The following is a 25,704-nucleotide window of genomic DNA, read 5'->3' as shown; positions in this document are numbered from 1 at the left end:
TTACAAACGTGCACCATCACATTCGGCTAATTTTTGTATTTTTAGTAGAGACAAGGTTTCACCATGTTGTCCATGCTGGTCTTGAACTCCTGACTTCAAGTGATCCTCCATCCTCAGCCTCCTAAAGTGCTGGGGTTATAGGAGTGAGCCACTGCGCCCGGCCAACTATCTACTTTCATCTACCATCCATCATCTGTCTATTGATCAACTGTCCTTCTACAAAATACTATCCTCTGTCAATCCACCACCCATCATCCACCATTCTTAACGCACCACCCATCTATCCGCCATTCACCATCCACCATTACCTTCCATCTATCTACCATCCATCATCCAATATCCTTCTATCCACCAATCTACCCACTTATCCATCCATCATTCACCCATCCTCCATCCATCCATTCACCTATCCATCATCCACTCATTCACCACCCATCCATCTACCACCCACTCATTCACCATTCATTTACCCACCATCCATTCATGCATACGTCCACCATCCATCTATCCACCATTCATCCATCCACCACCCACTCCCACTATCCATCCATCCACCATCTATCCATCCACACATTCACCATCCACCCATCCACCACCTACCATCCATCCATTCATCCACCAGCCATCCACACATTCACCATTCACTCATCCACCATCCTTTCTCCACCATCCATCTATCCATCCATCCATCTACCCATCCACATATCCACCATCCATTCATCCATCATCCACAATTTACTCATCCACTGTTCATTCATCCATCCACCCATCCATTCACACATCCACCATCCACCATCCATTCATCCACCATCCACCCATCATTCACTCACCCACCATCCACCATCCATCCATCCTCCCATCCATATGTCCATTCACCCATTCACCATCCACTCATCCACCATCCACCATTCATCTATCATCTCTCATCCACTATCTACCATCCACCATCCATCCATCTACCATCCACTTACCCATAATCTGCCATCCACCATTAGCCATTCAGCCATCCATTCATCCACCACCCATCCATCACCATTCATATCCACCATCCGCCATCCACCTATTCACCATCCACCATTCACTCATTCACCATCCATCCTTCCATCCACCCACCATCCACCACCCACCATCCACCATCCACCCACCATCCACCATCTATCATCTACTATCTACCATCTGCCACCCATCCATCCACTCAATATTCACCATCTCCATTAACTTGTTCACTATCCACCACCCACCAACCACCATCCACCTACCATCCATCATCCACCATTTATCCATTATCTACTTATCTACCATCCATTACCCCTCCATTTACCATCCCATCCACCATCCGCTATCCACCCATTATCCACTATCCACTATCTATTCACTATCCACCATCCATCCATCCATCTCCATCCACAATTCACCATTTATGCAACCATCATCTACCATCTATCCATCTACCATCTATCTATTCACCATCCACCATCCATCCATTCAGCATTCATCACTCACCAAACATCCACCATTTAATACCCACTCTTTTTTTTTGGAAATGGGGTTTCACTCTTGTTGCCCAGGCTTGAGTGCAATGGCGTGATCTCTGCTCACCACAACCTCCGCCTTCTGGTTCAAGCGATTCTCCTGCCTTAGCCTTCAGAGTAGTGGGGATTACAGACATGTGCCACCATGCCCAGCTAATTTTGTATTTTTAGTAGAGATAGGGTTTCTCCATGTTAGTCAGGCTGGTCTCGAACTCCCGACCTCAGGTGATCTGCCTGCCTTGGCCTCCCAAAGTGTTGGGGTTACAGGCATGAGCCACTGCACCCGGCCAACACCCATTCTTTATGATCTACCTGCCGGCCATGTATCCACTTATGCCATTCTCCATCCATCATTCCCTGATTACCATCCATTCATTTTTCTTTTCTTTTCTTTCTTTCTTTTTTTTTTTTTTTTTGTTTGAGATGGAGTCTCACTCTGTGGCCCAGGCTGGAGTGCAGTGGCATGATCTCAGCTCACTGCAAGCTCCTCCTCCCAGATTCATGCCATTCTCCTGCCTCAGCCTCCCGAGTAGCTGGGACTATAGGCACCTGCTACCACGCCCAGCTAAATTTTTGTATTTTTTTTTTAAGTAGAGATGGGGTTTCACTGTGTTAGCCAGGATGGTCTTGATCTCCTGACCTCGTGATCTGCCCGCCTCAGCCTCCCAAAGTGCTGGGATTACAGGCGTGAGCCACTGCACCTGGCCATTCATTCATCATCCTCATCCATCCATTCATCACCCATCCACCCTCTATCACTCCTCATCCACCCCGTCAACCATTCACCATTCACCTGCCATGCATCCATATGCCCTACACCATGCACCATCAATGCTGCTGTCCATCAGCTGTCCCCTACTCACCATCCATTACTCTCCACCACCATCCACAATCCACCCTCGTATACCATCCACATACCGTGTTCCATCCAGTATCTTCCTTCTGTCATCCAACCACCATCTGCAACTCATGGGACGGGGTCACTACGTGAAGTGGACACCCAGTCACAATGGTGAGCAGACTAGGCTCAGGCCTAGCGGCACACAGGACAGAGAAAGGGGTGAATTCAAAGGTCGTTTATTCCCCCTCCTGGCAAGACACCCATTTTACGGGGTAGGTTAGTCCCGCCAAGCCCTTCTTCCTGAGAACCTAAGGTGTTCAGGCCCTGGAGGGGCGGGTAAGGAGAGGCTGAGAAGGTGCCTCCCAGGGGCCTGAAGAGTCGGCCCTGGGCGGGTCTGGAGGTAAATGTGTAACGGACCCCGGTGCCCCCACCCGACCTGCCTGGTCACGTGGGTCCAGTGGGGCAAAGTCTCCTGGTCGGGCGCAAGGAGCAGAGGCGAGATGGGCGCCCTGGGCCGGGTCCTGCTGTGGCTGCAGCTCTGCGGTGAGCCGGGGCCACAATGGTGCGGGCCAGGGCCCAGGACGGCAGCGGGTCTGTCAGGACCCAGGGCCGAGGGCGCTCTAGATGTGGAGGGTGAAGATCTTCCGAGGAGTGGGCAGCGAGGGCTTTGGAGGGTGGGGGGCGTGAAAGTCGAGCTGGCCTCCCTGGTCGGGCGAGTGCGCGGCCAGTGCATCTGGCGGCGCGGGAAAGGAGAGGAGGGGTCCGGGAGCCTCCGCCAGCCCCGGCCTCCGGTGGCTCCTGCCCTCGCGGTTTTTCCGTCTGCGAAATGGGCGCGGTCCCCAGAACCTGCCGAGAGCAGCGAGTGTGCGCCTGCGGGGCTGGGCAGACTGCCTCAGTTTCCCGGTCCGCAAGGGAGCACTGAGCCCTCCCCCGCCTTCACACCAGGCCGGCGCGTGTCCCTGGCGCCCCCTTCCCTAAACCCCTCGCGGCTCCCTCACAGCAACCCCACCCACCCCGTTCAGGGCCGGCCTGACCGGGTCCTGCCGCCCCCAGCCCGTTCTTTCTTCTCATACCGGGATGCGCTGTGTCGCAGCCCTTCCCGGCCCAGGTAGGACTTCTCCGGGAAGCCTTCCTGATTCCAAGGCCAAGGAAGAGGGCTGCGCTGCCCCGTCCTCCTCCATGCCCCGGTTGTCACTGTCCTTAACAACCCTCTCCTCGGCCGGGCGCGGTGGCTCAAGCCTGTAATCCCAGCACTTTGGGAGGCCGAGATGGGCGGATCACGAGGTCGGGAGATCGAGACCATCCTGGTTAACACGGTGAAACCCCGTCTCTACTAAAAAATACAAAAAAAACTAGCCGGGCGAGGTGGCGGCGCCTGTAGTCCCAGCTACTCGGGAGGCTGAGGCAGGAGAATGGCGTGAACCCGGGAGGCGGAGCTTGCAGTGAGCTGAGATCCGGCCACTGCACTCCAGCCTGGGTGACAGAGCGAGACTCTGTCTCAAAAAAAAAAAAAAAAAAAAAAAAAAAAAACAACAACCCTCTCCTCTGTTCCAGCGCCAGGCAAACTGGGGGCACTGCCGGGAGGCGATCTAGGCAGGCGTCCTGTAGGGCCCAGAGCGGGCTCTGCAGATACAGTATAAGTCCGTCGGAGAGCGCCCGGGCAGGGCGCCCACAGTCTGGCCGGGAGGGCCCAGGGCCTGGGTCTGGGCCCCGGGGATGGGGTTCCTATGCGTCCCGGGTGACCCGCGCGGACCTGCTGCACCTCTATGGGTGGGTGGCCTTCCCTGAGGAGGGAGCATCCCGGCGAGAACGGCGGGTACTCGGTCACCTCCTCCCCAGCACTGACCCATGCAGCCTCCAAACTCTGGGTCCCCAATACGGACTTCGACATCGCAGCCAACTGGAGCCAGAACCGCACCCCATGCGCCGGCGGCGCCGTCGAGTTCCCGGCGGACAAGGTGCCTGGGAGCCCCGACCGGGTCGGTGATGGGCCTGGACCCCCGGGGCCGCGTGGCCCAGGTGGGGGCTGCTCCCGGCTGGGCTGACCGCAGCTTCTTCCTGCAGATGGTGTCGGTCCTGGTGCGAGAAGGTCATGCCGTCTCAGACATGGTAAGGCCGGGCTGCTGCTGCCACTGGGCTGGGGGTTTCCGGAGTCTCCCAAGTTCCTTCAGGGACTGCTGTGTCTGGAAGGCGACCCCCACCGGCACGGAGGCGCTGCGGGACTCGGACTTTGGCCTCTGGAGAATAATCTAGGAGGCAGGGGGTGGGGGAGAACCTAGGGGAGCGTGGTCCCATGGTCTCAGCCAGGCTGTGTCCTTGGAGGGGTGGGAGGCGCCCCGTCCCCACAGCCCTTCTGGTACCCAGCAGTGGGTGGTCTTCCCAGGAAGTGCCCGCTCCACGCCCTTCCCCCAAAGTCTTGCCCTGTCCTGGTGCCTAAAGCTCCACCTTTAGAACACTAGGGTCCCCAATACCCGCCCTCTACCCACCATCCGGGTCCCTGGCCTGTTAGGAAGCAGCCACCCAGCAAGAAGTGAGCCCACTCCTGCCTTCGCTCTACCACCCTTCAGATCAGATTCTCCTAGGGACCCCTATGTCACTGTGCCAGCGAGGGACCTGGGTGGGTGTGCATTCCTTAAGTGCCTGATATCTGAGATGAGACAGCTTAATCCTGAAACCTTCCCCACCCCCATCGGTTCATGGAAGAACTGTCTTCCACAAAACTGGTCCCTGGTGCCAAAAAGGTTGGGGACTGCTGCCCTAGGGGACCTTTTTCTCAAACTGCGTCACACAACACTCCAAGAAAATGATGGGAACTGGGAGGAAAGCAGGTTCCATGAGCAGGTAAGTTTGGGAACGCTGCAGCCTGCACTTGCCTGGAACTTTATCACATATTAAAGGCTCTGGTAAGGCCCCAGAGAAGTAAGCAAATTTCCTTGTTTAAGGTGGAGTTCAGCGAGTTACAGGCCAAATGCAGCCCCTACGGCTGGAACAAGGAATGGTTTTTACACTTTGTAATCACTGGGGAAAAAAAGAACAATCTTTTGTGGCACTTGAAAAGTATATGACATTCACACCTCAGCAACAGTAAATACAGTTTCACTGGCACACAGCCCCCCCCACTCGGCTGAGTATCCTCGGTGGCCACTGTCCCATTGCAGCGACAGCCCACCAGCTTCCAGGGTGACTGTGGGGCCCACAGGCCAAGTCTCTGGGCAAAAGCTTCCTTCCAGCCCCTTCACAGTGACTCCTGGGCTGCGTCCTCATCCTGTCACCTGCACATCTGCCAGCTCAGTCACTCTTGGGTGAGGGTCACTGGTGAGCTGGGTCAGGGTGTCGGCTCCAGATGTGGGGTCCAGGCCTGGGGGCCCCTGCATGTGCAGGTGGGGGGGATGGCTCAATGGCCTCGGCCTGACCCACTCCTGCCCCACGCAGCGTCAGGGATCCCGGGCCTCATTTCCACCCCAGGGCTGCTTGATTCATTCCTTCAGGTTTTCCAAAGCTACCTTAACCCAAAAGCCGCCAGGCACTGGGCAGGGCACCCACAGCAAGATGATGACGTTCCTGCCTGGGAGATGGGAGGAGGGCTGGGAGAGGGAGGCAGTTGCCCCTCATGGCCCCGCCCCCAGAGCCCACGCATAACCTTGGCAACCAGGCAGCCTGAGGGAGGGGGGCACTGGGAGCTGATGGGGGATCTGTGGGCAGAGGAGTCAGGCTGGGGTGGGGGTTCCAGGGCATGGATTTCCCCCTACTCCCCTCCCCTGCCGGCCTCCTTACTTTCATGATCTCATTGGAAGCACTTGGGCTCTGAAAGGAGGCAACACTCCATTCATTCATTCATCTATTCAATAATTCATTCATTGATCATCCATTGGCTGGTGGGAACAGTGCAGGGGCAGGGGACAGTGGCCCTGGGGTCCCAGCCTGCAGAGGCCGAATTCACCCAGAGCTGCCTGAGCACCCCCATCCCCTCCACACCCCTGGCTCCCAGCGTCGTCCATCTGCCTAGATAGTGCCCGAGTAACAGGCCGTGCACATGAGTGCTTTACTTTGTAATTCTCTGGTTGGGAGCGTCCCTCCCTGCGATTTTCCTTTTCCTTGCCCTTCCTTCCATTTCTACCCTTTGCCTGCTTTCTTGTTGGGGAAGTCCCCTGTCTTCCACCCATCCCCCTGCCTGGGCTGGAGGCTTTGCAAGTCTGCTCACTGTGGACTTGCCTGCAGTGTCCTGTGCTGAACAGAAACCCTCATTTTAATCGACCTAATGCAAAACCCCTTACCTTAGAACTGTGTTTTTTGTGTTTCATTTGAGAATCCCGTGTGCTCCTCAGTCACAATGGTAATCGACTGCGTACCTATGGGGCATGTGCACCAGCAAGGGGTCCTGCTCTGTTTTCTCTCCTTAGAGTGAGCCCAGCTGCCAACGTCCTCCGCCTTGCCCTTTTCTTCCAGCATTGCTGGAATCCAGCGTGTGCCTGGGCATTGTGGGTCTCTCTGAGCCCTGTCTTCAAGTCCACAGGCCGCTTTGCCGACCCTACACTATCCACACTGTGGCTCTGCGGGATGGCTTAATATCCATCCCCTTCACTCCTGCTCCAAGGTTCTTTGTGGATCTCATTGTTGCAGATAAATTGTAGAATAGGTTTGCCAGGTACCAACTACCACCACCACCACCACAAAACAAAAAACAAAAAACAAAAAACAAACCCTGGATTTTTTTTTTTTTTTTAGATGGAGTCTTGCTCTGTCGCCCAGGCTGGAGTGCAGTGGCATGATCTCTGCTCACTGCAACCTCTGCCTCCCGGGTTCAAGCGATTCTCCTGCCTCAGCCTCCCAAGTAGCTGAGACTATAGGAATTTTGATTGGGATAAATAACAGCCTTATGCTGTCAAGCCATCCATTCAAGAGCATGGATGACCTCTCCAAATATTTCAGGTCATCCATGTACTCATTAGCATCTTAAAGTGTTGCCTGTAGAGGTCTTGTATTGTACTGGTTAATTCATCAATACTTTGTTAAGTTTGGTTTTTTGAGACAGGGTCTCACTCTGTTGCCCAGGCTGGAGTGCAGTGGCAGGATCACGGCTCACTGCAGCCTTGACCTCCCTGGGCTCAAACAATCCTCTCACCTCAGCCTCCCGAGTAGCTGGGACTACAGGCTTGTGCCATCACGCCCGGCTAATTTTTGTAGTTTTTGTAGAGATGGGGTCTCACTATGTTGGCCAGGCTGGTCTTAAACTCCTGGGCTCGAGTGATATGCCCTCTTTGGCCTTCCAAAGTGTTGGGATTACAGACATGAGCCACGGCTCCTGGCCTTAAGTTTGTTTCTATTATGAATGTTGCCCTATATTTAAAAATTATATTCTCTTTTTATTTGTAAATTTTTTGTAGAGACGGAGTTGCACTATGTTCCTCACCAGGCTGATCTCAAACTCCTGGCCTTACCTACTGTGCTTGTCTGTTCAACTATTAGGATTTTTACGTTTATATTTTTCCCCTTCGTTCTTTAAGAAAAGGTGTTCTTGGTATGCTTCCTCCTGGGAACCCCTCCCTGTTCCTGAGGCGCTTTGTGCTGTGACACATTCCTGTGCCTATGGCTCCGCCTCTGCATCTGTGCGTGGACTTGCCCGCCCTGCTGGCAGAGCCGCACCCTCAGGTGTGCACGGAACTGAAGTGTGACCTCACGCCGCTGGGGGTGTTGGCCTCTTGCTCAGGTGCAGTGCTCCTGGAAGGGCCAAAGAGTGGGTCCTGCCCTGGGTGGGCATGCCCTGTTGTGCTGAGCCCCTCATAACCGGCACCAAGGGTTGCCCTGGCCCAGCGCTCATCCTCAGCCCCTGAGAGAGAAGCGCAGAAGCAAGAAGGCAGGAAGCCGAGGTCCTGGCACTTGGAGGAGACGGGGAGGGAGGGGCGGCCGGTCAGACCCCCATATTTCTGCTGACACCCGAGGCCTGGGCTGTGGCCCCACTTCTGTGGTGAGGGAGCTGCATGGCCCACACCAGGCCTAAGAAACAGCAGGGGCAACTCCACTGCCCCGCTACACTCCCTGCCTCCTCCTGCACCCCTGGCCCCCAGATGCAGCCTCTCCCGCCCTCCCCTCCTTCCCTTCCTCCCTCCCTCACACACCAGACTCCCCAGGGGCCGGGCAACGTTTGAACCTGGGAGCCCTGGGCCTGTGCACGTTCTCAGGGGGCTATGGGGGAAGCGACAGGCCTTGGCCAGAGTCACCTCTGCCCCAGACTCCCCACGGCTCCGTCTCGCTCCCGGGCTGGAGCTCTGCCCCTGGCCTGAGACCTCCAGCTCAGGTACAGGACACTGGGCTGTGCCCGCCTCGGGGACTTGCACACGCGGCCCCATCTTTCCCAGGCCAGATCCTCCTCCTCTGGCAGCCTCAGCCAGGCCGAGGATCCCGGGCCTGAGCTCGCCCGGGCCCCTTCCGTGGACAGGGGCTCGCTTCTCGTCCCAGGGGACTGGGGGCGGGGTGGGCGCGGAGCAGGCCCGGACCCTCGCATGGCACCGCCTTAGCTAGTGCCTTTTGCAGCTCCTGCCGCTGGATGGGGAACTCGTCTTGGCTTCAGGAGCCGGATTCGGCGTCTCAGACGTGGGCTCGCACCCGGACTGCGGCGCGGGTGAGGCAGTCGGGCAGGGGCGGGGCTCTGGAAGGGCGTGTTCAGGGGAGGAAACTGGGAGAGGGCGTATCCAGGGCGGGGACTGGAGGGAAGGCGCCTCCGGGGGCGGGGACTGGAGGGAAGGCGTGTCCGGGGCGGGGACTGGAGGGTGGTGCGTCCGGGGGCGGGGACTGGAGGGTGGCGCGTCCGGGGCGGGGACTGGAGGGAAGGCGCGTCCGGGGCGGGGACTGGGGGAAGGCGCATCGAGGGAAGGCTTGTGGATGGGGCGAGGACTGGAGGGAGGGCGTCTCTCCCGGGGCGGGGTTTAGGGAATGGCGGAAGTGTCCCGAAGCGGGGCTTGGGAGGTCGTGCTCAGAGGCGTGGCGTGGTGTGGTGCGGAGCTTGTTCCGTGGAGCTCAGGGATGCGCCCCCGCTCAGGCGACCCTGCGGTCTTCCGCGACTCTGACCGCTTCTCCTGGCATGACCCGCACCTGTGGCGCTCCGAGAACGAGGCACCTGGTCTCTTCTTCGTGGACGCCGAGCGCGTGCCCTGCCGCCACGACGACGTCGTTTTTCCGCCCAGTGCCTCCTTCCGCGTGGGGCTCGGCCCTGGCCCTGGCCCCGTGCGTGTCCGCAGCATCTCGGCTCTGGGCCGGGTGAGCACTGCGGGGAGGGAGGCTCGGGTCCCCTCTCCCCGCCTCGGCCCGCCCCCCCCCCCCCCGCCCCGCTGGTCTGCACACGTTGGGTCTGAGCACTCAGGTGATGTCTCTTCCTGGGGCTGGCTCCGGTGGGGACCCGGCTGCCCGCAGACGTTCACGCGCGACGAGGACCTGGCTGCTTTCCTGGCGTCCCGCGCGGGCCGCCTACGCTTCCACGGGCCGGGCGCTCTGAGCGTGGGCCCCGAGGACTGCGCTGACCCGTCGGGCTGCGTCTGCGGCAACGCGGAGGTGAGCGAGGCCGCAGTGGAGTCTCGGGGGCCGCGCGAGGGTCGGGCCTGTGCCCGGGACAGGGCCGCCGCGCTCCCGCGGTCTCTCGCCGGCTTGCCTCTCCGGCGCATCGCCCTTCTCGCTGCGGTCCGCTCTGGCCCTCCGCGCTGACCACTGCCCCTCGCACCAGGCGCAGCCGTGGATCTGCGCGGATCTGCTCCAGTCCCTGGGCGGCCGCTGCCCCCAGGCCGCCTGCCATGGCGCCCTCCGACCCCAGGGGCAGTGCTGTGACCTCTGTGGTGAGCGCCCCCGCTGGGCCCTGCTTGCTGGGAAGGCCTGGAGGACCTGGTTCGCCCCCGCCTCAGTTTCCTGCCGGGTCCAGATCCACGGCGCTGACCCCTGCCCTCCCGCTGCAGGAGCTGTTGTGTTGCTGACCCACGGTCCCGCATTTGACCTGGAGCGGTACCGGGCGAGGATACTGGACACCTTCCTGGGCCTGGTAATGGGGCCGCGCGGGCAGCTGAGGGGAGTCCCGACCCCAGCCCTACCGCCTCCGCCTGGGACGCCCCTTCTGCAGGGCCCCTGCGGCCGCCCACCTGCTCACTATCTGCCTCTGCCCTTAGCGTCCCCATAGGCTCGGGGAGGGCGGCGGGCTGAGTCAAACCAACCCCGTCCCCCTCCCCAGCCTCAGTACCAGGGGCTGCAGGTGGCCGTATCCAAGGTGCCACGCTCGCCCCTGCTCCGCGAGGCCGATACGGAGATCCAGGTGGTGCTGGTGGAGACCGGGCCCGAGACGGGCGGCGCCGGGCAGCTGGCCCGGGCCCTCCTGGCGGACGTCGCCAAGCACGGTAACCGCGCCCGCCCGGTCCCTCCCTTCTGCTCCTCGCCCCGCCGCGGGGAAGACTGAGCCGACCCCTCCGTCGCAGGCGAGGCCCTCGGCGTCCTGGAGGCGACCATGCGGGAGTCGGGCGCACATGTCTGGGACAGTTCCGCGGCTGGGCTGGCGGGAGGCGTGGCGGCTGCGCTGCTGCTGGCACTGCTGGTCCTGCTGCTGGCGCCGCCGCTGCTGCGCCGCGCGGGGAGGCTCAGGTACCCGGGGCGGGGTGGCGGGGTGGGGCTGGGGGTTGCCCCGAGGGGCTCACGCTACGTCCCTAATACGCACTCAGGTGGAGGCGCCAGGAGGCGGCCCCGGCCGGGGCAACCCTCGGATTCCACAACCCCGTGTTCGACATGAAGGCCTCCGAGGAGCTGGTGAGAGGGCTGGAGGGTGGACTGGGGCCTCCTTGGGGCCAGGACCCTGAACGCCGTCTGACCCTGTCACCCCGCAGCCCCTGCCCCTGCCCCAGCCGCTCAGCCTGGTTCCGAAGGCTGCCGCAGACAGCACGAGCCACAGTTACTTCGTCAACCCGCTGTTCGCCGGGGCTGAGGCCGAGGCCTGAGCGGCCGCCTGACAGTCAACCTTGGGGCTCCCCACCCCCTCTGGCTCCAGAACCTCCCCGACCCCAGTCGATCTGGGGGCTAGCCACCCCCTCGTCCAGCCCCCAAACCTCCCCTTCCTTATCCCCTCCTCCGGAAGCCAAGGACAGGGTGGCCTTACTCAATAAAGGTGTTTCCTGCACCTGCTTCAGCCTGGACATGCCACCCCTGGCCCCGCCCATGAGGACTGGGAGCCCAGTCTTGCACCCTAGTCGTACTGGGGGACATGGGAGGGGTCTAGCTGGCTACTGCTGGAGGCAGCACTGGTCACCACCTGGGTGGCCAGAGGCTGGGGTCTGTGAAGGTGAACCCAGGACTACGAGGGGGTCTTCCCCTCCCTTCCGGTGGAGGGAGGGTGAGGAGCTGGAGGGAGGGTGAGGAGCTGGAGAGAGGAGTGGGAGAGAGGCAAGGGGTGGAGGGAGCCAAAGCCTATGCCTGGTGGGGCGGACGGAAAAGGGGTGGGCACCCCTCCTGGCACCAAGCTGCTGGATGCGTCACACTGCGAAGGCAGATCATATGGGGTCACCCATGTGCAAGCGTGTACCACTGCACTGACAGACAAGGGCCTGACCCTATGTGTGCAGCTGCAACTGTGGCACAGTGACCACTTCTGTGAAACCAGTATCCGGGGCTGGAGATGTCACCGGCATCCCCAGTCAGGGCCTGGCCCCCACGCGGAATCTTCTGCCCAGGGGCCCAGCTTAGCCACTAGGACACGTGCGGTAACCCAGATCAGGGCGCCATGCTGCCAGGCGCGTCTGTGTTGTGGTTGGAATGAGTCACTGTGGGTGCTGTGCAGTGTACCGCTGAGTGACCACCACAGTTCACGCGTGTGCTCCAACAGCTACCATCTTGCATTTTAAAAGTGGCCGACACTCCCACAGGCACTTTTCAGCCACAATTTTCTTTAGTGTCAGGTGCAAACTGGAGAGCAAGCCTGAGCTAACCGGACATCACCTGCCGCCCGCTGCTCACCCCACTCACAGATGCGACTGTGCTGGCAGGGACCTGCCCCTGGTGTGGACTCTGGAAGGAGATAGATACGCTCTGGGCTTCCAGGGGAGCTGCTCGCTGCTGCAGCAGCCCAGGCCATGCTGCCTGGCACACAGCTGCAAGGTCCCAAGTGCCCCCGCTGGGTGCTGGGCTGCCTGCCTTGGCTTGCAGTCTCCTCCCCAGTCCGCACGCTTCTGCAGGGGCCGGCACTGTCCTTATCCTACCAAGACAACTAGGTCTCAGTGAGTGGCAAATAAAAGCCAACTGCCTGCATAACTCGGGAAACTGACTCCGAGCATCCTCTCAACCAGGGACCACTCACCCGGACCCAGGCCTCCCCGAGAGCTCCTGCCTCTTCCTGGGGCCTCTGGCCTGCCCCATCCTGTCCCTTGGGGCTGCTGGCGGGGTTAGTGTGTATGGGTGTGGACATGAAGACCCTCCTGGGCAGCTCCCTCCTGGGGCCCTGGCGCTGCCTGGCTAGGGCTCACAGGCACGCTGCCTTCCTCCCACCCTTCACTCCTGCCCCAAGGATGCCCTCTGCTCAGACTGAATACTCCAACAGCAACCTTTTATGTGACCTCCGAGTGAGTTACCCAGAAGAGCTTCTGCTGGCAATGTGGCTCCTTCACTGCCTTTTGGAGTTCAGACACTTCTGGGGCCCAGACACGCAAGTGACAGGTTATCACATCCAGACGGACCACTGGGAACTTTAAAACTGCCGTCTTCTGCTTTATTGACAGGTAAATTGTTCAAAAATGTTCTCACGATTCAATAATTACAAAGACTCAGACTTACATTAAAAAAGTAAAAACCAGAACCCTCCAGGTGCCCATCCAGCAGAAGGCCCAGGAGGGCAGTGGGGTGGCAGGGCTAGGCGGTGCTGGGCCACTCAGTGCTGACTTGGAGAAGTGCACGTCCTGAACAGCCTTGCCAAGCAGCCGACCGGTGGGAGGACAGGGGAAGCCTGGCCCAAGCTGTGGACAAGCTGTGTCTGCCGCCACAGTTAATCACAAGCCTCTGGCGACACAGGGCCACAGAGCTGGTCACTCAACATCTGGTACGAAGAAGGGTGAGGTGAAATCCCCGCGCAGGGCATTGCCGCGCCGTGGGCCGGGGCCAGTGTGCAGGAGTGTGTTGGGTGGGTCTACGTGATCATACGGGCTACTAACCACAGGGGCTCCATGCAGGGGCAGGACTGGTGGGTGGGGGGCAGCGGGGGGTGTTCCAGTGGCTGCTTCATGGCGCCCTGGGGCTCTGACTCCTCTCAGCCCAGCAGGCCACAGGGCCTGCCTGCACCACGACACTCGCTGGTTTTATGGCAGGAGGCGGAAGCCGTGGAAGCGAGTGGAAAGCAGAGAACACAGCTGACTTCACAGTAGGAGATACTGGTGACACTTCATGGCTGCGACCCAGAATGAACTGAACGCACACCGGGACGCAGGGTGTCACTGGTCCCGGGCCTCTGGCCATGACTAGGTGGTCACAGGACTTCTGCAGCTGACTGCGATGGCTAAGTGAAAAAAAGGCCACAAACTAACCTCCACTTTCCTCTGTCTTCAAAATTCTAGTGACACTGGGAATGCTATATGACCTCCTACTATTCTCCTAAGGTCCTAGGGAAGTTTCAGGAACTAGGGAAAAGACTGGGTACTGAGGCTGTGTCCCCAGACGTCTGCTTCCGAAGCAGCCGCGTCATGACGGGTTTCTGCTGAGGAAGTGGCGTTGGCAGGGCCCCACACGCCTTCTCGGGTTGTCAGGGGTGGGAGAGAGGCTGTATGGGGGTCCTTCATGTGCAGACGGAACAGTGTCGCCTCATAGCTGTGCAGACGAACAGATGGGGTCTACTGCCACGAACAATGCGGCATAAAACGGATCAATATTATAATAAAGATTTGTCTTCTTCATCTCCATATCTACAAAGTGATTCTACATTTCCTTGGACAACACTGGAGGGCCCGCTCAGTCTTGGCACTGATGCTGGAGGCCATCCCCAGCTCCCAGGCCCCTGCGGCGAGCTGGCGGCTTCAGGTGTCACAGGCCGGCTGCTCCAGGCCTTCGAGGGGGAGCTGGCTCCTGTGGGGGGAGTTGGGGCTCGGTGGGCCGCTGGGGTTGGAGCTGTTCGATGGAGTTGAGTGTTTGGTGGAGTCCGAATCAGGCTGTGAACAGGAAGAGGGCAGGGTGAACACCGCTGCCCTAGGCTGGGAGGCTCGCGTGCCCAGCTGGATGCAAATGTTCACTCAGGGACAGCTGTGGCAACTGCTTCTCCTTTCGTGTTATGAGAACACACACACTCTACACCAGCGATTCGTGGGGCCTTAGGCTTGCTGGTGAGAGAGTCACAAATTGATGTCTAACCCCACTCAAAAATAATATGGTAATTATCATTACAAAAAACAGCAACTCTAGTGAAGAAACCAGATGCGGCTGGATGCGGTGGCTCCCGCCTGTAATCCCAGCACTTTGGGAGGCCAAGGTGCATGGATTGCACTTGAGGTCAGGAGTTTGAGACCAGCCTTGCCAACATGGTAAAACCCCATCTCTACTGAAAATACAAAAATCAGGCCGCGTGCTGCGGCTTACGCCTGTAATCCCAGCACTTTGGGGGGCTGAGGCGGGTAGATCACAAGGTCAGGAGATTGAGACCATCCTGGTTAACACGGTGAAACCCCATCTCTACCAAAAATACAAAACATTAGCCGGGCGTGGTGGCATGCACCTGTAGTCCCAGCTGTTGGGGAGGCTGAGGCAGGAGAATGGTGTGAACCTGGGAGGCGGAGCTTGCAGTGAGCCAAGATCGCACCACTGCACTCCAGCCTGGGTGACAGAGCGAGACTCCATCTCAAACAAACAAAAATCAGCTGGGCGCAGTGGCGTGCACCTGCAACCAAGCAGTCAAAGTCACAAACACGACACTCTTTCCTGAGAAAAGCACTAGGAATAGAGGGGAACTTCCTCAACAAAATAAAACAGCTAACCATACTCAATGGTGACAAATTTATCCCCTAAGATCAGCAACGGGCTGGGTGTGGTGGCTCACACCTGTAATCCCAGCACTTTGGGAGGCTGAGATGGGCAGATCACGAGGTCGGGAGATCAAGACCATCCTAACACAGTGAAACCCTGTCTCTACTAAAAATAAAAAAAAAAAAAAAAAAAAAAAAAAAAAAATTAGCCAGGCGTGGTGGAAGGCACCTGTAGTCCCAGCTACTTGGGAGGCTAAGGCAGGATAATGGCGTGAACCCACAAGGCAGAGCTTGCAGTGAACCGAGATTCATGACTGCACTCTAGCCTGGGCGACAGAGTGAGACTCCGTCTCAAAAAAACAAACAAAAAAAAGATCAGCAATAAGACAAGGATGCCTGCTTTCATCACTGCTATTCAACATGTGACCAGAGGTTCTAGCCAGAGCAATCAGGGAAGAAAAAGAAATAAAAAGGATGCCAAGTTAGAAAGGAAGTAAAACTATCTCTGTTTGCAGATGACATGATTATACACATAGAAAACCCCAAAGAAAAGAATCCACAGAAAACGAACACATTCAGCAAAGTTATAGGGTATGAGATCAACACATACAAGTCAGCTGTATTTCTATACACCAGAAATGAACACATTGAAAAGGAAACTGAAAAAAAAAAATTCAATTTACAATAGCATCCAAGAGAATAGCTAGGAATACTTTAATCAGAGAAGTGAAAAATCTGTACACTATAAATTACAAAACATTGCTGAAAAAAATAGCTTACATAAATGGAACACACCCCATGTTCATGGAGTAAAAATATTGTTGATGGCTGTACTAGGCTGGGTACAGTGGCTCATACCTGTAATCCCAGCACTCTGGGAGGCCAAAGTGGGTGGATCATTTGAGGTCAGGAGTTTGAGACCAGCCTGGCCAACATGGTGAAACCCCACCTCCACTAAAAATACAAAAATCAGCCAGGTATGGGGGCAGGCACCTGTGATCCCAGCTACTTGGGAGGCTGAGGCATGAGAATCACTTGAACCCAGGAGACGGAGGTTGCAGTGAGCCAAGATGGCGCCGCTGCACTCCAGTCTAGGCAACAGAGCGAGACTCTGTCTCAAAAAAAAAAAAAAAAAAAAAAAAGGCATTAATGATGAGGAACATAAATGACAACCTATAGAACAAGAGAAGACGCCTGCACATGACATCTCTCACAAGAGACTGGTATTCAGAACACACCAGGAGCTCCTACAACCCAGCCACAAAAGGACAAACCACCCACTTCAAAAATGGGCAAAGGCCTTGAGTAGACATTTCTCTAAAGAAGGTATGGAAATGGCCAACAAGCACATGAAAAGATGTTCAACATAAGCCTTTAGGGAATGCAAATCAAAACCACAATCTGGTACTACTTCAAAGCCACTAGAATGACTATTAAAAAGAAGAAAAACAAGAACAAGTATTGGTGAGGATGTGGAGACATGAGAACGCTCACACTGCTGGTGGAAATCTAAAATGGTACAACTGCTGCAAGAAACAATTTGGTGGTTCTTCAAAAAGTTAAACATAGAATTACCACATAAATCCAGCAATCCCACTCACAGGTATGAACCCGAATGTGAAAACAGGCACTCAAACACATATGTGCACACTCGTGTTCACAGCAGCACCACTCACAACAGGTGAAGGACAGAAACAGCCCAAATGTGCATCAGGCGAAGAATGGGAAAACAAACTGTGGTCTACCCATACAAGAGAGTATTAGTTAGCAACAGAAATGCCAACACTGATACCTGCTACAACGGGGGTGAGCCACAAAAACAGCATGCCAAGCGAAAGCTAGGCACAAAAGGTCAAAACACATTTCTGTAAGAAAGGCCGGGCATTGCATTTCTACGAAATGTCCAGAACGGCGAAATCACAGAACACGACTGGCAGCCCCGGTGCTGACGGGAGGGAGGGACGAGGAGAGAGTGCTTAAAGGGCAGGGGGTTTATTCTGAAATGATGAAAACGTCTTTTTTATTATGTTTTAGAGACAAGATCTCACTACGCTGCCCAGGCTGGCCCTGAACGCCTCAGGCGATCCTTCCACCTCAGCTTCACTAGTAGCTGGCACTACAGGCGTGAACCATGGCGCCCAGCTAGAGTGGAAATGTTTCTGAATGAGAAAGAGGTGGTGACTGTGCATCTCTGTGGATGTACTAAATGTCACTGAGTTATTCACTTTAAAGGAGTTACTTTGGGCCCAGTGTGCTGGCTCATGCCTGTAATCTGAGCACTTTGGGAGGCCGAGGTAGGAGGACAGCTTGAGCCCCGGAGTTGGGAGACCAGCCTGGGCAACAAAGTGAGACCCTGCCTGTGTATTATTACGAAAATAAAAAAAACAAAGTTGTTGGCCGGGCGCGGTGGCTCAAGCCTGTAATCCCAGCACTTTGGGAGGCCGAGACGGGCGAATCACGAGGTCAGGAGATCGAGACCATCCTGGCGAACACGGGAAACCCCGTCTCTACTAAAAAATACAAAAACTAGCTGGGCGAGGTGGCGGCGCCTGTAGTCCCAGCTACTCAGGAGGCTGAGGCAGGAGAATGGCGTAAACCCGGGAGGCGGAGCTTGCAGTGAGCTGAGATCCGGCCACTGCACTCCAGCCTGGACGACAGAGCCAGACTCCGTCTCAAAAACAAACAAACAAAAAAACAAAACAAAGTTGTTTTGTGAATTTCACTTAAATTCAAAAGAACAAACAAGGTCATGCAGGTGAGACAGGCACTGGCTGCCTCAGGACACAGCACCCTAAGAGGGACAGCATCTCCTCTGTACAGTGTGACAGCCTAAGACACACTTCGGATCTCATGAGCAGGAAACAGCGGACAAACTCAAACTCAGGAGCATTCCGTAAAGTAACAGCAGTGCTTGCTACAAAATTGTGACTGTCCCACCAGACAAAGACAGGCTGGGGGCCTGCTGCAGAGTAAAGGGTGGAAGAGTAGGATGGACAAAGGACCCAAAAGACAAAGGACTTCCAGAGGAAGAGACGCCGACCTTAGCAGAACCAGCAACATGTGCAAGGCATCTGCCTGTTCATTCGGCAGCCAACGTTAAAACATCTCAGTGCTGGGGCTTAGATGTGTGGTGGAGTGATGGACATGGTCCCTCTGCCTGCATCCCTCCCTCCCTCCCTCCAAGGATGGCGCCGGGGGCTAAGCCCTCAGCTCACTCCTCAGCCCTCAGCCCTCAGCACTGCAGCTCCCTGCCTCCCTCGACTGCATTCTCACCCCCATTCCACACAGGGGAAACTGAGGCCAGAGCAGTGTGGCCAAACTGCACACAAGAATGCCGCCAGCCAGGGTGGGGCTTGTCCTGGAGGCGGTCCCCACACTCTGACACCGAGCGCCATCCCAGCTGAGGGGCAGCAGACAGACCAATGTGGAAAGTCAGCCCAGACCACAGCAACTGCTGGTGTATCGCACTGAAGTACATTAAACAACACAGGAGTCCAGAGGAAGGAGGCAGGTTGGCGGGAAAGTTTCCATTCCTTGTGGGGCAGTGTGACAGCCCCGTCCCGTCAGTATTCCCAAAAGAGCTCGGGATCTGACCAAGAGACTGCTGCACGGGCCTCCTGGAGGAGGGGACAGCCACCCCTGCCCCTCCCATCACCCTCCCACCGCAAGTGGGGTGCTCTGGAAGGGCTGTGACACCACCCAGGGCCCCAGATCTTTGGGCTGCTTTGCCTCCTGCAGTGGTGGCTCACAGCCTCAGTACTGAACCTGGGCAACTCTCACCTCTTTGTCAAAGTCCTGGTCTGGATCGGACATACTTCTCAGAGGCACGGTCACGCCAGGCTCTGATCCACCTACAGAACAAGGACAGCTTTCCTCTTAGGGAGAAAGTCAAGGACAGAATCAAAAGCCTGCAGTCTCCCCATTCCAGCACCCCCTAGCCTCCACCTCCCCGAGGGCTGCAGTGGCCACACTTCCTCCGTACCTGATGAGGGCCACGAGATGTAGGGCTTGTTCCGGGACGGAGGCTGGCGAGCCAGGTTGGTGGGAGCGGGGCCCGGCCTTTCCTCCTGGGAGGGGGGCACAGCACTCTGGGCAGAGACAGCAACACATGAGCATGCATGGTTGACACCAGGTGGGGCCGGCTGCGAAGTGTGTGTGACCTACGGCGGCTGCGGCCTCGTGACCTTGATGAGCAAAATGGGGGCCAAGAGGGCTCTCTGGACTGGACAAGGGCTCTGGACAGTCTGAAACTAAGAACTGGCAATAGCAACGTTAGGCCAGATCAAATCCTATAAAAAGTGTACTTTTTTGTTTGAGATTGAGTCTTGCTCTGTCCCCCAGGCTGGAGTGCCATGACACGATCTTGGCTCACTGCAACCTCTGCCTCATGGGTTCAAGCAATTCTCCTGCCTCAGCCTCCTGAGTAGGTGGGATTACAGGTGCCTGCCACCACGCCTGGCTAATTTTTGTAATTTAGTAGAGACAGGGCTTCTCCATGTTGGCCAAGCTGGTCTCAAACTCCCGACCTCAGGTGAACCACTTGCCATGGCCTCCCAAAGTGCTGGAATTAGAGGCATGAGCCACCACACCAGGCCTAAAAAACATATTTCTTTTTTTTTTTTTGAGACGGAGTCTTACTCTGTGGCCCAGGCTGGAGTGCAGTGGCGCGATCTCGGCTCACTGCAAGCTCCGCCTCCTGGGTTCACGCCATTCTCCTGCCTCAGCCTCCCGAGTAGCTGGGACTACAGGCGCCCGCCACCGCGCTCGGCTAATTTCTTCCTGTATGTTTAGTAGAGACGGGGTTTCACCGTGTTAGCCAGGATGGTCTGGATCTCCCGACCTCGTGATCTGCCTGCCTCGGCCTCCCAAAGTGCTGGGATTACAGGCGTGAGCCACCGTGCCCGGCCAAAAACATACTTCTCAAGTAAAAAACAGAAAGTATACCATCTGTTGGTATGAGGGTGTTACTGAGAAATCACCACCTGATGGCAAATGTCCTTAGGAAGCCGTCACAGGCCGAAACGTGGCGGACTCTGACAAGTATCTGCAGCATCGCTGCCCGGGGCGGCCCAAGGCCTGCACACAAGGCCTCGTGACAGGGAAAGTGCTTGTGAACAGAGCTTCAGTGGAGACGCGCTTGTGCGACAGGTGCGGCAGGTCAGAGCACAGTGCCAGCCTCGCGGGCCCTGCCTTTGGGACGGCCTCAGCCAACACGGCTGCCCGAGCGGGGAGGAGGATGGAATGCCCTGCCCGCCCCATCCCCGCCGTGCACGCACCAGAGGCAGGTCCATGAGCACCTGCATGCCGTCGCCTGGGCCCATGTGAGCCACGTGGTTGAAGTTGGTTGGGTTGGATATCATTTTGGATCTCAATTCTGGGTCTCTAAGCATCTCTCTGGGGAAAGGAAACACTTTTGAGATTCACGGACATGTGAGAATCCTCTTGGCCCCTCCCTAGAGCGAGGCCCGGCTGCCCCGTGAGGCCCCGCTCCTACCGCCTCTGCTGCAGTCTCTCTTCCTCCGGGACCTTGAAGACGAACCGCCTTTTGCTCCTGGTGCGCAGCATCTGCTTCTTGCTGTTGTCGGAGGTGTCCGGCACGTTGAGAACCGCTCCTGCGGAAGCAGAGCGCGCGGTGACGGTGCTGCGGCGCCAGGGACACACGCCCCTCCGACTTCCCTTCCCTCCACTCCTAGTGCAGAGGAAGGCTCACCCGAGAACTTGCTCTTGAAGTAGATCAAGCGTGGAGGCTCACAGTTGAGGAGGTTCAGGGTGCCCTCAGAGTTCAGGGGCCTTATCTGGATTGGAAACCAGGGAGGGACAGTGTTAAGTGCGGCCACGCACAGACTGCACCGGGAGAAGCCCGCCCGCACCGGAGGGCGCCCAGACCTCCTTACCCTGCGCAGGCCGATGGTCTGCACCCACTCCATGGTGCGCACATCAAAGACGTCCACGCCATACTCGCTGTACACCGTGACGTGGGTGGGGCTGCAACCTAGCGCAGACGGAGCAGGGCGGGGTGAGCCACAGTGGCTCGGGAACTCACCTGCCCTTGGGCCGGAGGCCACGCCTTGGCACTTGAACAAGTGCAGAGGCAGCAGCACTGCCTCAGCTGGTTCACGTCACCAAAGACTTCACGCTCCCACTCTGGAATTCATCTTCATTTCAAAGTTTAAACAAACACAATCGAATGTTTAAATGCTCCACCATCGCTCTGTAACTAATATTTTGAATACTATAGTACACATGTTGAAGGTGACTTTTAAAAGTCTGGTTTTTCATTTAGCTCTCATGAGATGTGATTATCCTGAAAGCAAATTCAGGCTCAACACACTGGAAATTCAGGTAGGGGACGACTGTTCAGTATGGTGAGGCTAATTGTTCCATGGGAGATGGCAAGTCAGGCTTCCAGGTAGGTATTTAAACCCACACAGAAACCACTGCTGACCTCTGAGCAACAACCCTGTCTGTCTACCCTCCACACGAACGACCCTAGACCCCTGGGAACCTGTGCTACGGCAGCGTGGGAGGCCCCTCTGCAGCCTGGTCTGAAGGCATATACAAGTGGGGTAATGGCGTCCTGCAGGGAGCTCTGGGGTCCGCGCTGTGCTCCTCACCTGCTCATCTGTCGGCTTACAGAAGCAACTTCACCCAAGGCACCAAGGATGTGAGACCAAGAACTGCGGAGCCTTTGGCCATTTGGAGTTTAAGGGGCTTTCTCCATGTGTAGAAGAGCAACAACACAGCTGTGCCATGCGATGGAGGAGCGGTGCGCGTCCACCGCTCGGTCCCTCTGCGTGGGTGGCACTCTCACTGTCCCCACAGCCCCTCAGTGTGGCTTGGCTTCTGGCCCTCAGCTTGCAGAAATGCAGAGCTGGGAGGCGGCAAGCCCCAAATGCAGGAGAGCTCCAGCTCAGTGCTCGTTCCTGGCTCTGCTGCCTCCAGAGTTTAAGGTTAATCCTGCATCATGACACACCTCACTGCCTGAAGATGCCTTCTGCTCTGTTTCTATCACAGATTCCAAACAGGCTAGAAGATCAGGCCTTTTCTTCTGAATACAAAAAGGAAAACCAAACAGGGTTTGCAAAAAAGACAAAAGATACTGGCCTGGTCACCAAACTGCCTCCGAAGGAGCATTTCAGATAAACCTGTGAGGCCTCTGAGAACCACGTCAAAAGCAGCCCCAGAAACTGCCCTTCAGGGAACCACTCTCCACCCAGGGGCTTCTGGGAAGGCCCTTGCCTGCCAAGTATGTGGGGATTCGCTTGCAAGGAACCACGGAGAAGTCTAGTTTGCTGACTCAGTGATAAACAGATGCCCAGTGAAAAGATTCTAGTGAAACAGATTCTAGTGAAAAGAACACGGGCTCTGGAGCCTGACAGATGTTACATGTGACTCATGTGCACACAGCCCCTGTGGCCCTCAGCTGCCTCCTCTGCAACAGGGCTGATGACACCTGCCCTAAGGGATGGGGAGGAGCAGGAGAGGCTACCTACACAGGGCGCTCAGCACAGGGTGCAGAATGAGCAGTTCTGCATCCTACAGGTGACAGAATTACTTTTGACCAGCTCTGAAACTCATCTGCATCTGCACTGTGCCCACGGGGGAGAGGAGACCCACCAAGGCAGAGAACCCAGGAACTTAGGTGTCTATGACAGACACATGTGGCCAGGATCATAAATACACTGCAATAAGTGACCTGGGTCCTCTTCAACGTTACATTTTGCAAAAATGTAAATTCTGTGTGGTTTCAAACCCTGTGCTGGCTGCCCAAGAAGAGGACAGGGTGTTGGGGGAAGACTCCAGGACGAGGGGTGCTGAGGCAGTGGGACTGGCCCCTTTCTGCACCTCACTCCAGGCCCATGGCCTGGCCCCACTGCCCACACGTCTGCTGTGGTATGGCCATCAGGATGGAGCTGGGACACACTGCAGTAAGCCCCTGTGGGTGGAGGCTGGCCATGCACCTCACAGGCCTGGTGTCTAGCCATGATGCCCTGGGTATGCTGCTGTCTCAGCAAGGCCGACAATGGGGCAAACAAAGGGGTTTAGCTTCAGGTAACTGAAGGAGAACATAATTCCCCATCTCTTGCCCTGTTACCCGCCCCCCGCCCCGCATCTGCCCAGCTTGTCTTCCGGCCTCCTCTTGATCTGTGGATTTGATGGTGCAGGCTACTCTGATAGATCAAACAGAGGGATTCTGAGGTTTAAGGTTTCCTTTCCATTTTAAGAGACACTGTCCCCCAGGCTAGAGTGCAGTGGTGTGATCATGGCTCACTACAGCTTCCATCTCCTGGGCCCAAGCAATCCTCCTGTTTCAGCCTCCCAAGTAGCTGGGACTATAAGCATGTGGCACTGAGCCTGGTTAGTTTGTTTGTTTGTCTGAGATGGAGTCTTTTTCTGTTGCCCAGGCTAGAGTGCAGTGAGTGGTACAATCTTGGCTCACTGCAACCTTCGCGTCCCGGGTTCAAGCGATTCTCCTGCCTCAGCCTCCTGAGTAGCTGGGACTACAGGCATGTGGCACTGAGCCTGGCTAGTTTGTTAGTCTGAGACAGAGTCTCGCTCTGTTGCCCAGGCTAGAGTGCAGTGGCATGATCTTGGCTCACTGCAACCTCCGCGTCCCGGGTTCAAGCGAATCTCCTGCCTCAGCCTCCTGAGTAGCTGGGACTACAGGCATGCACCACCACGCCCAGTTAATTTTTGTTTTTTGTATTTTTAGTATAGACGGGGTTTCACCCTATTAGCCAGGATGGTCTCGATCTCCTGACCTCGTGATCTGCCCGCCTTGGCCTCCCAAGGGATTACAGGTGTGAGCCATGTTTTGTTTCTTAATAGAGACAAGGCTGGTATCGAACTCCTGAGCTCAAGTGAGCCTCCTGCCTCAGCCTCGCCCGGTGCTGGGATTACAGGTGTGAGCCACCGCTCCCCGCCCGGTTTAAGGTTTTAAAAGCAATCGGACAGCGGGCCAGTCAGGAAGTGTCCACTGGTCCTACTTTCCCCCAGTGCCACCATTCACAGAGAAAGTCACATCAACTAAGCAAATTAAGTGACCCAACTGTTTGAAAAACAGCTCCTACCACTTTCAGAAGACACTTGCTCTCCCAGGGGGAACTGTAACTTAGACACCAGGGGTGAATTTTTTTCTGGCCACCAAAACCCCTCAAGCTTGTCTTTACTACTGTGTAAGTTTCTGTATTATCACAAGGAAGGCCTTTTCAAGGAGTGATGAATGCCACGCCCTGTTCTCGGTTAGCCGAGCCCTTCTGCCCAGGGGCCTATGCCCGCCAATGGGGTCTTCTGCTGAGGCCTCTGGAAGAACTGGCCCCACGTGCTCAGGGAGAGGTTGCTGAGCCCGCCCACTGCTGGTCTGAGATGTGAGATCTCAACCGCACTGTGGGCTGTCATGGAGCCCATCTCTCCTGATGCTCTGACTACTCAACTAAGGGACTGGAAGACAAACCAAAGCAAAATCGAACACATGCTGACTGTCGGTGGGAAAAGCAGCAACAGGGATATGCAACAGAAAACATATACATACTACAGGCGACAGGAGCCGCAGGCCACATGAGCTCCTGCGCGCGTGCCCTCCGGCCTTGCGGGTCCACGTACAGTCCCATGTGGCTGAAGCAAAGCAGGTACTCCTCGCTTTCGAGCTCCACAGCACAAAGGGCATCAAAAGACTGTTGTGAGAGGAACGCAAGCGAGGGGTCATTGGGATTTACCAGGTTTAGAGGCTGCCCGTCCCCCTGGATGCTCAGCAGGCAGAACCCCGAGGGGTAGCCCACACAGAGCCTGTCCCTGAGCACCGCCAGGCACTGCACGCTGCCGGGAGCCACAATCTCATTGAACTTTCTGTGGAATGGCTTCGTTCTCTGGATCTCATAGCAAAGGATCAGCCGTTTCACGGCCACAAACAGGCAGGTGCCAGAGTTCCTCTTGAGTGTGGCCGTGGCCATGAGCTGGCAGCCTTTGGTTTCCGGAAGCTTGATGTCAAAACTGCCTTCCGCTCCATCAAGGGATGACCATGGATAGAGGTGCACATGGTGGTTCCGGCCACAGAGGAGGATTACGATCTTCTCTCTGGGAGCAAGCTCGATCTGGTGCACCTTCTTACAGTCAGCGGCACGGACGATCACTGTGGCAGGGAGGACAAGAGCGTGAGGCCAATGGGACAGCCAGCAGCTCACTCACAGGGGCTGACGGCCTTGGCTAAGGACCTGCCTGGAACACCCTGGGGCCCTCCCTCGGGCTCCCTTCCTATGTGCACAGCCTGAGCTCAGCCCTGAGCCCGTCTCTGCCCACAGAGCCAGCGGCTTGAGTGCCCCCCGGAGAAGCTGCCCCACACATCCACAGTGCGCTCTTAGGGCAGCCTCGGGGGCCA

The 25,704-nt window shown here is 56.7% G+C and overlaps 2 protein-coding genes across 7 annotated transcripts in view; one reads left to right on the top strand and one right to left on the bottom strand.

The window, feature by feature from the left end:
* The first annotated feature begins 2,816 nt into the window (after positions 1-2,816).
* AMN (amnion associated transmembrane protein) lies at positions 2,817-14,276 on the top strand. 2 transcript variants are annotated; one of them, XM_050798420.1, is made up of 12 exons: positions 2,817-2,916; positions 4,213-4,331; positions 4,438-4,482; positions 8,905-8,992; positions 9,410-9,627; positions 9,781-9,918; positions 10,088-10,196; positions 10,314-10,396; positions 10,583-10,745; positions 10,824-10,986; positions 11,064-11,135; positions 11,219-14,276. In XM_050798420.1, the coding sequence occupies exons 1-12, from the start codon at positions 2,874-2,876 to the stop codon at positions 11,334-11,336; spliced, it is 1,359 nt and encodes a 452-aa protein (XP_050654377.1). In that variant the 5' UTR covers positions 2,817-2,873; the 3' UTR covers positions 11,337-14,276. The 2 variants fall into 2 exon arrangements, with proteins under 2 accessions (XP_050654377.1, XP_050654378.1); XM_050798421.1 differs by having other exon boundaries at positions 11,064-11,148; positions 12,285-14,276.
* CDC42BPB (CDC42 binding protein kinase beta) overlaps positions 13,072-25,704 on the bottom strand; it is a 135,733-nt gene continuing 123,100 nt past the window's right edge. For 4 of the 5 annotated variants that reach the window (XM_050798354.1, XM_050798356.1, XM_050798353.1 and 1 more), the window contains 8 exons: positions 24,862-25,458; positions 21,224-21,321; positions 21,040-21,124; positions 20,824-20,941; positions 20,606-20,723; positions 19,312-19,417; positions 19,110-19,180; positions 13,072-14,522 (listed from right to left, as the gene is read on the bottom strand). In XM_050798354.1, the coding sequence (XP_050654311.1) occupies positions 14,391-14,522; positions 19,110-19,180; positions 19,312-19,417; positions 20,606-20,723; positions 20,824-20,941; positions 21,040-21,124; positions 21,224-21,321; positions 24,862-25,458 (1,325 nt within the window). In that variant the 3' untranslated portion in view covers positions 13,072-14,390. Of the gene's footprint in view, positions 14,523-19,109; positions 19,181-19,311; positions 19,418-20,605; positions 20,724-20,823; positions 20,942-21,038; positions 21,125-21,223; positions 21,322-24,861; positions 25,459-25,704 lie in introns of those variants that run through there. The other variant, XM_050798357.1, reaches the window with a different exon arrangement.

The sequence above is a fragment of the Macaca thibetana genome, chromosome 7 (genome assembly GCF_024542745.1).
Source record: "Macaca thibetana thibetana isolate TM-01 chromosome 7, ASM2454274v1, whole genome shotgun sequence".
NCBI lineage: Eukaryota > Metazoa > Chordata > Mammalia > Primates > Cercopithecidae > Macaca > Macaca thibetana.
Note: the sequence above shows the minus strand (reverse complement) of the source record. Positions and strands in the feature narration are given on the sequence as shown.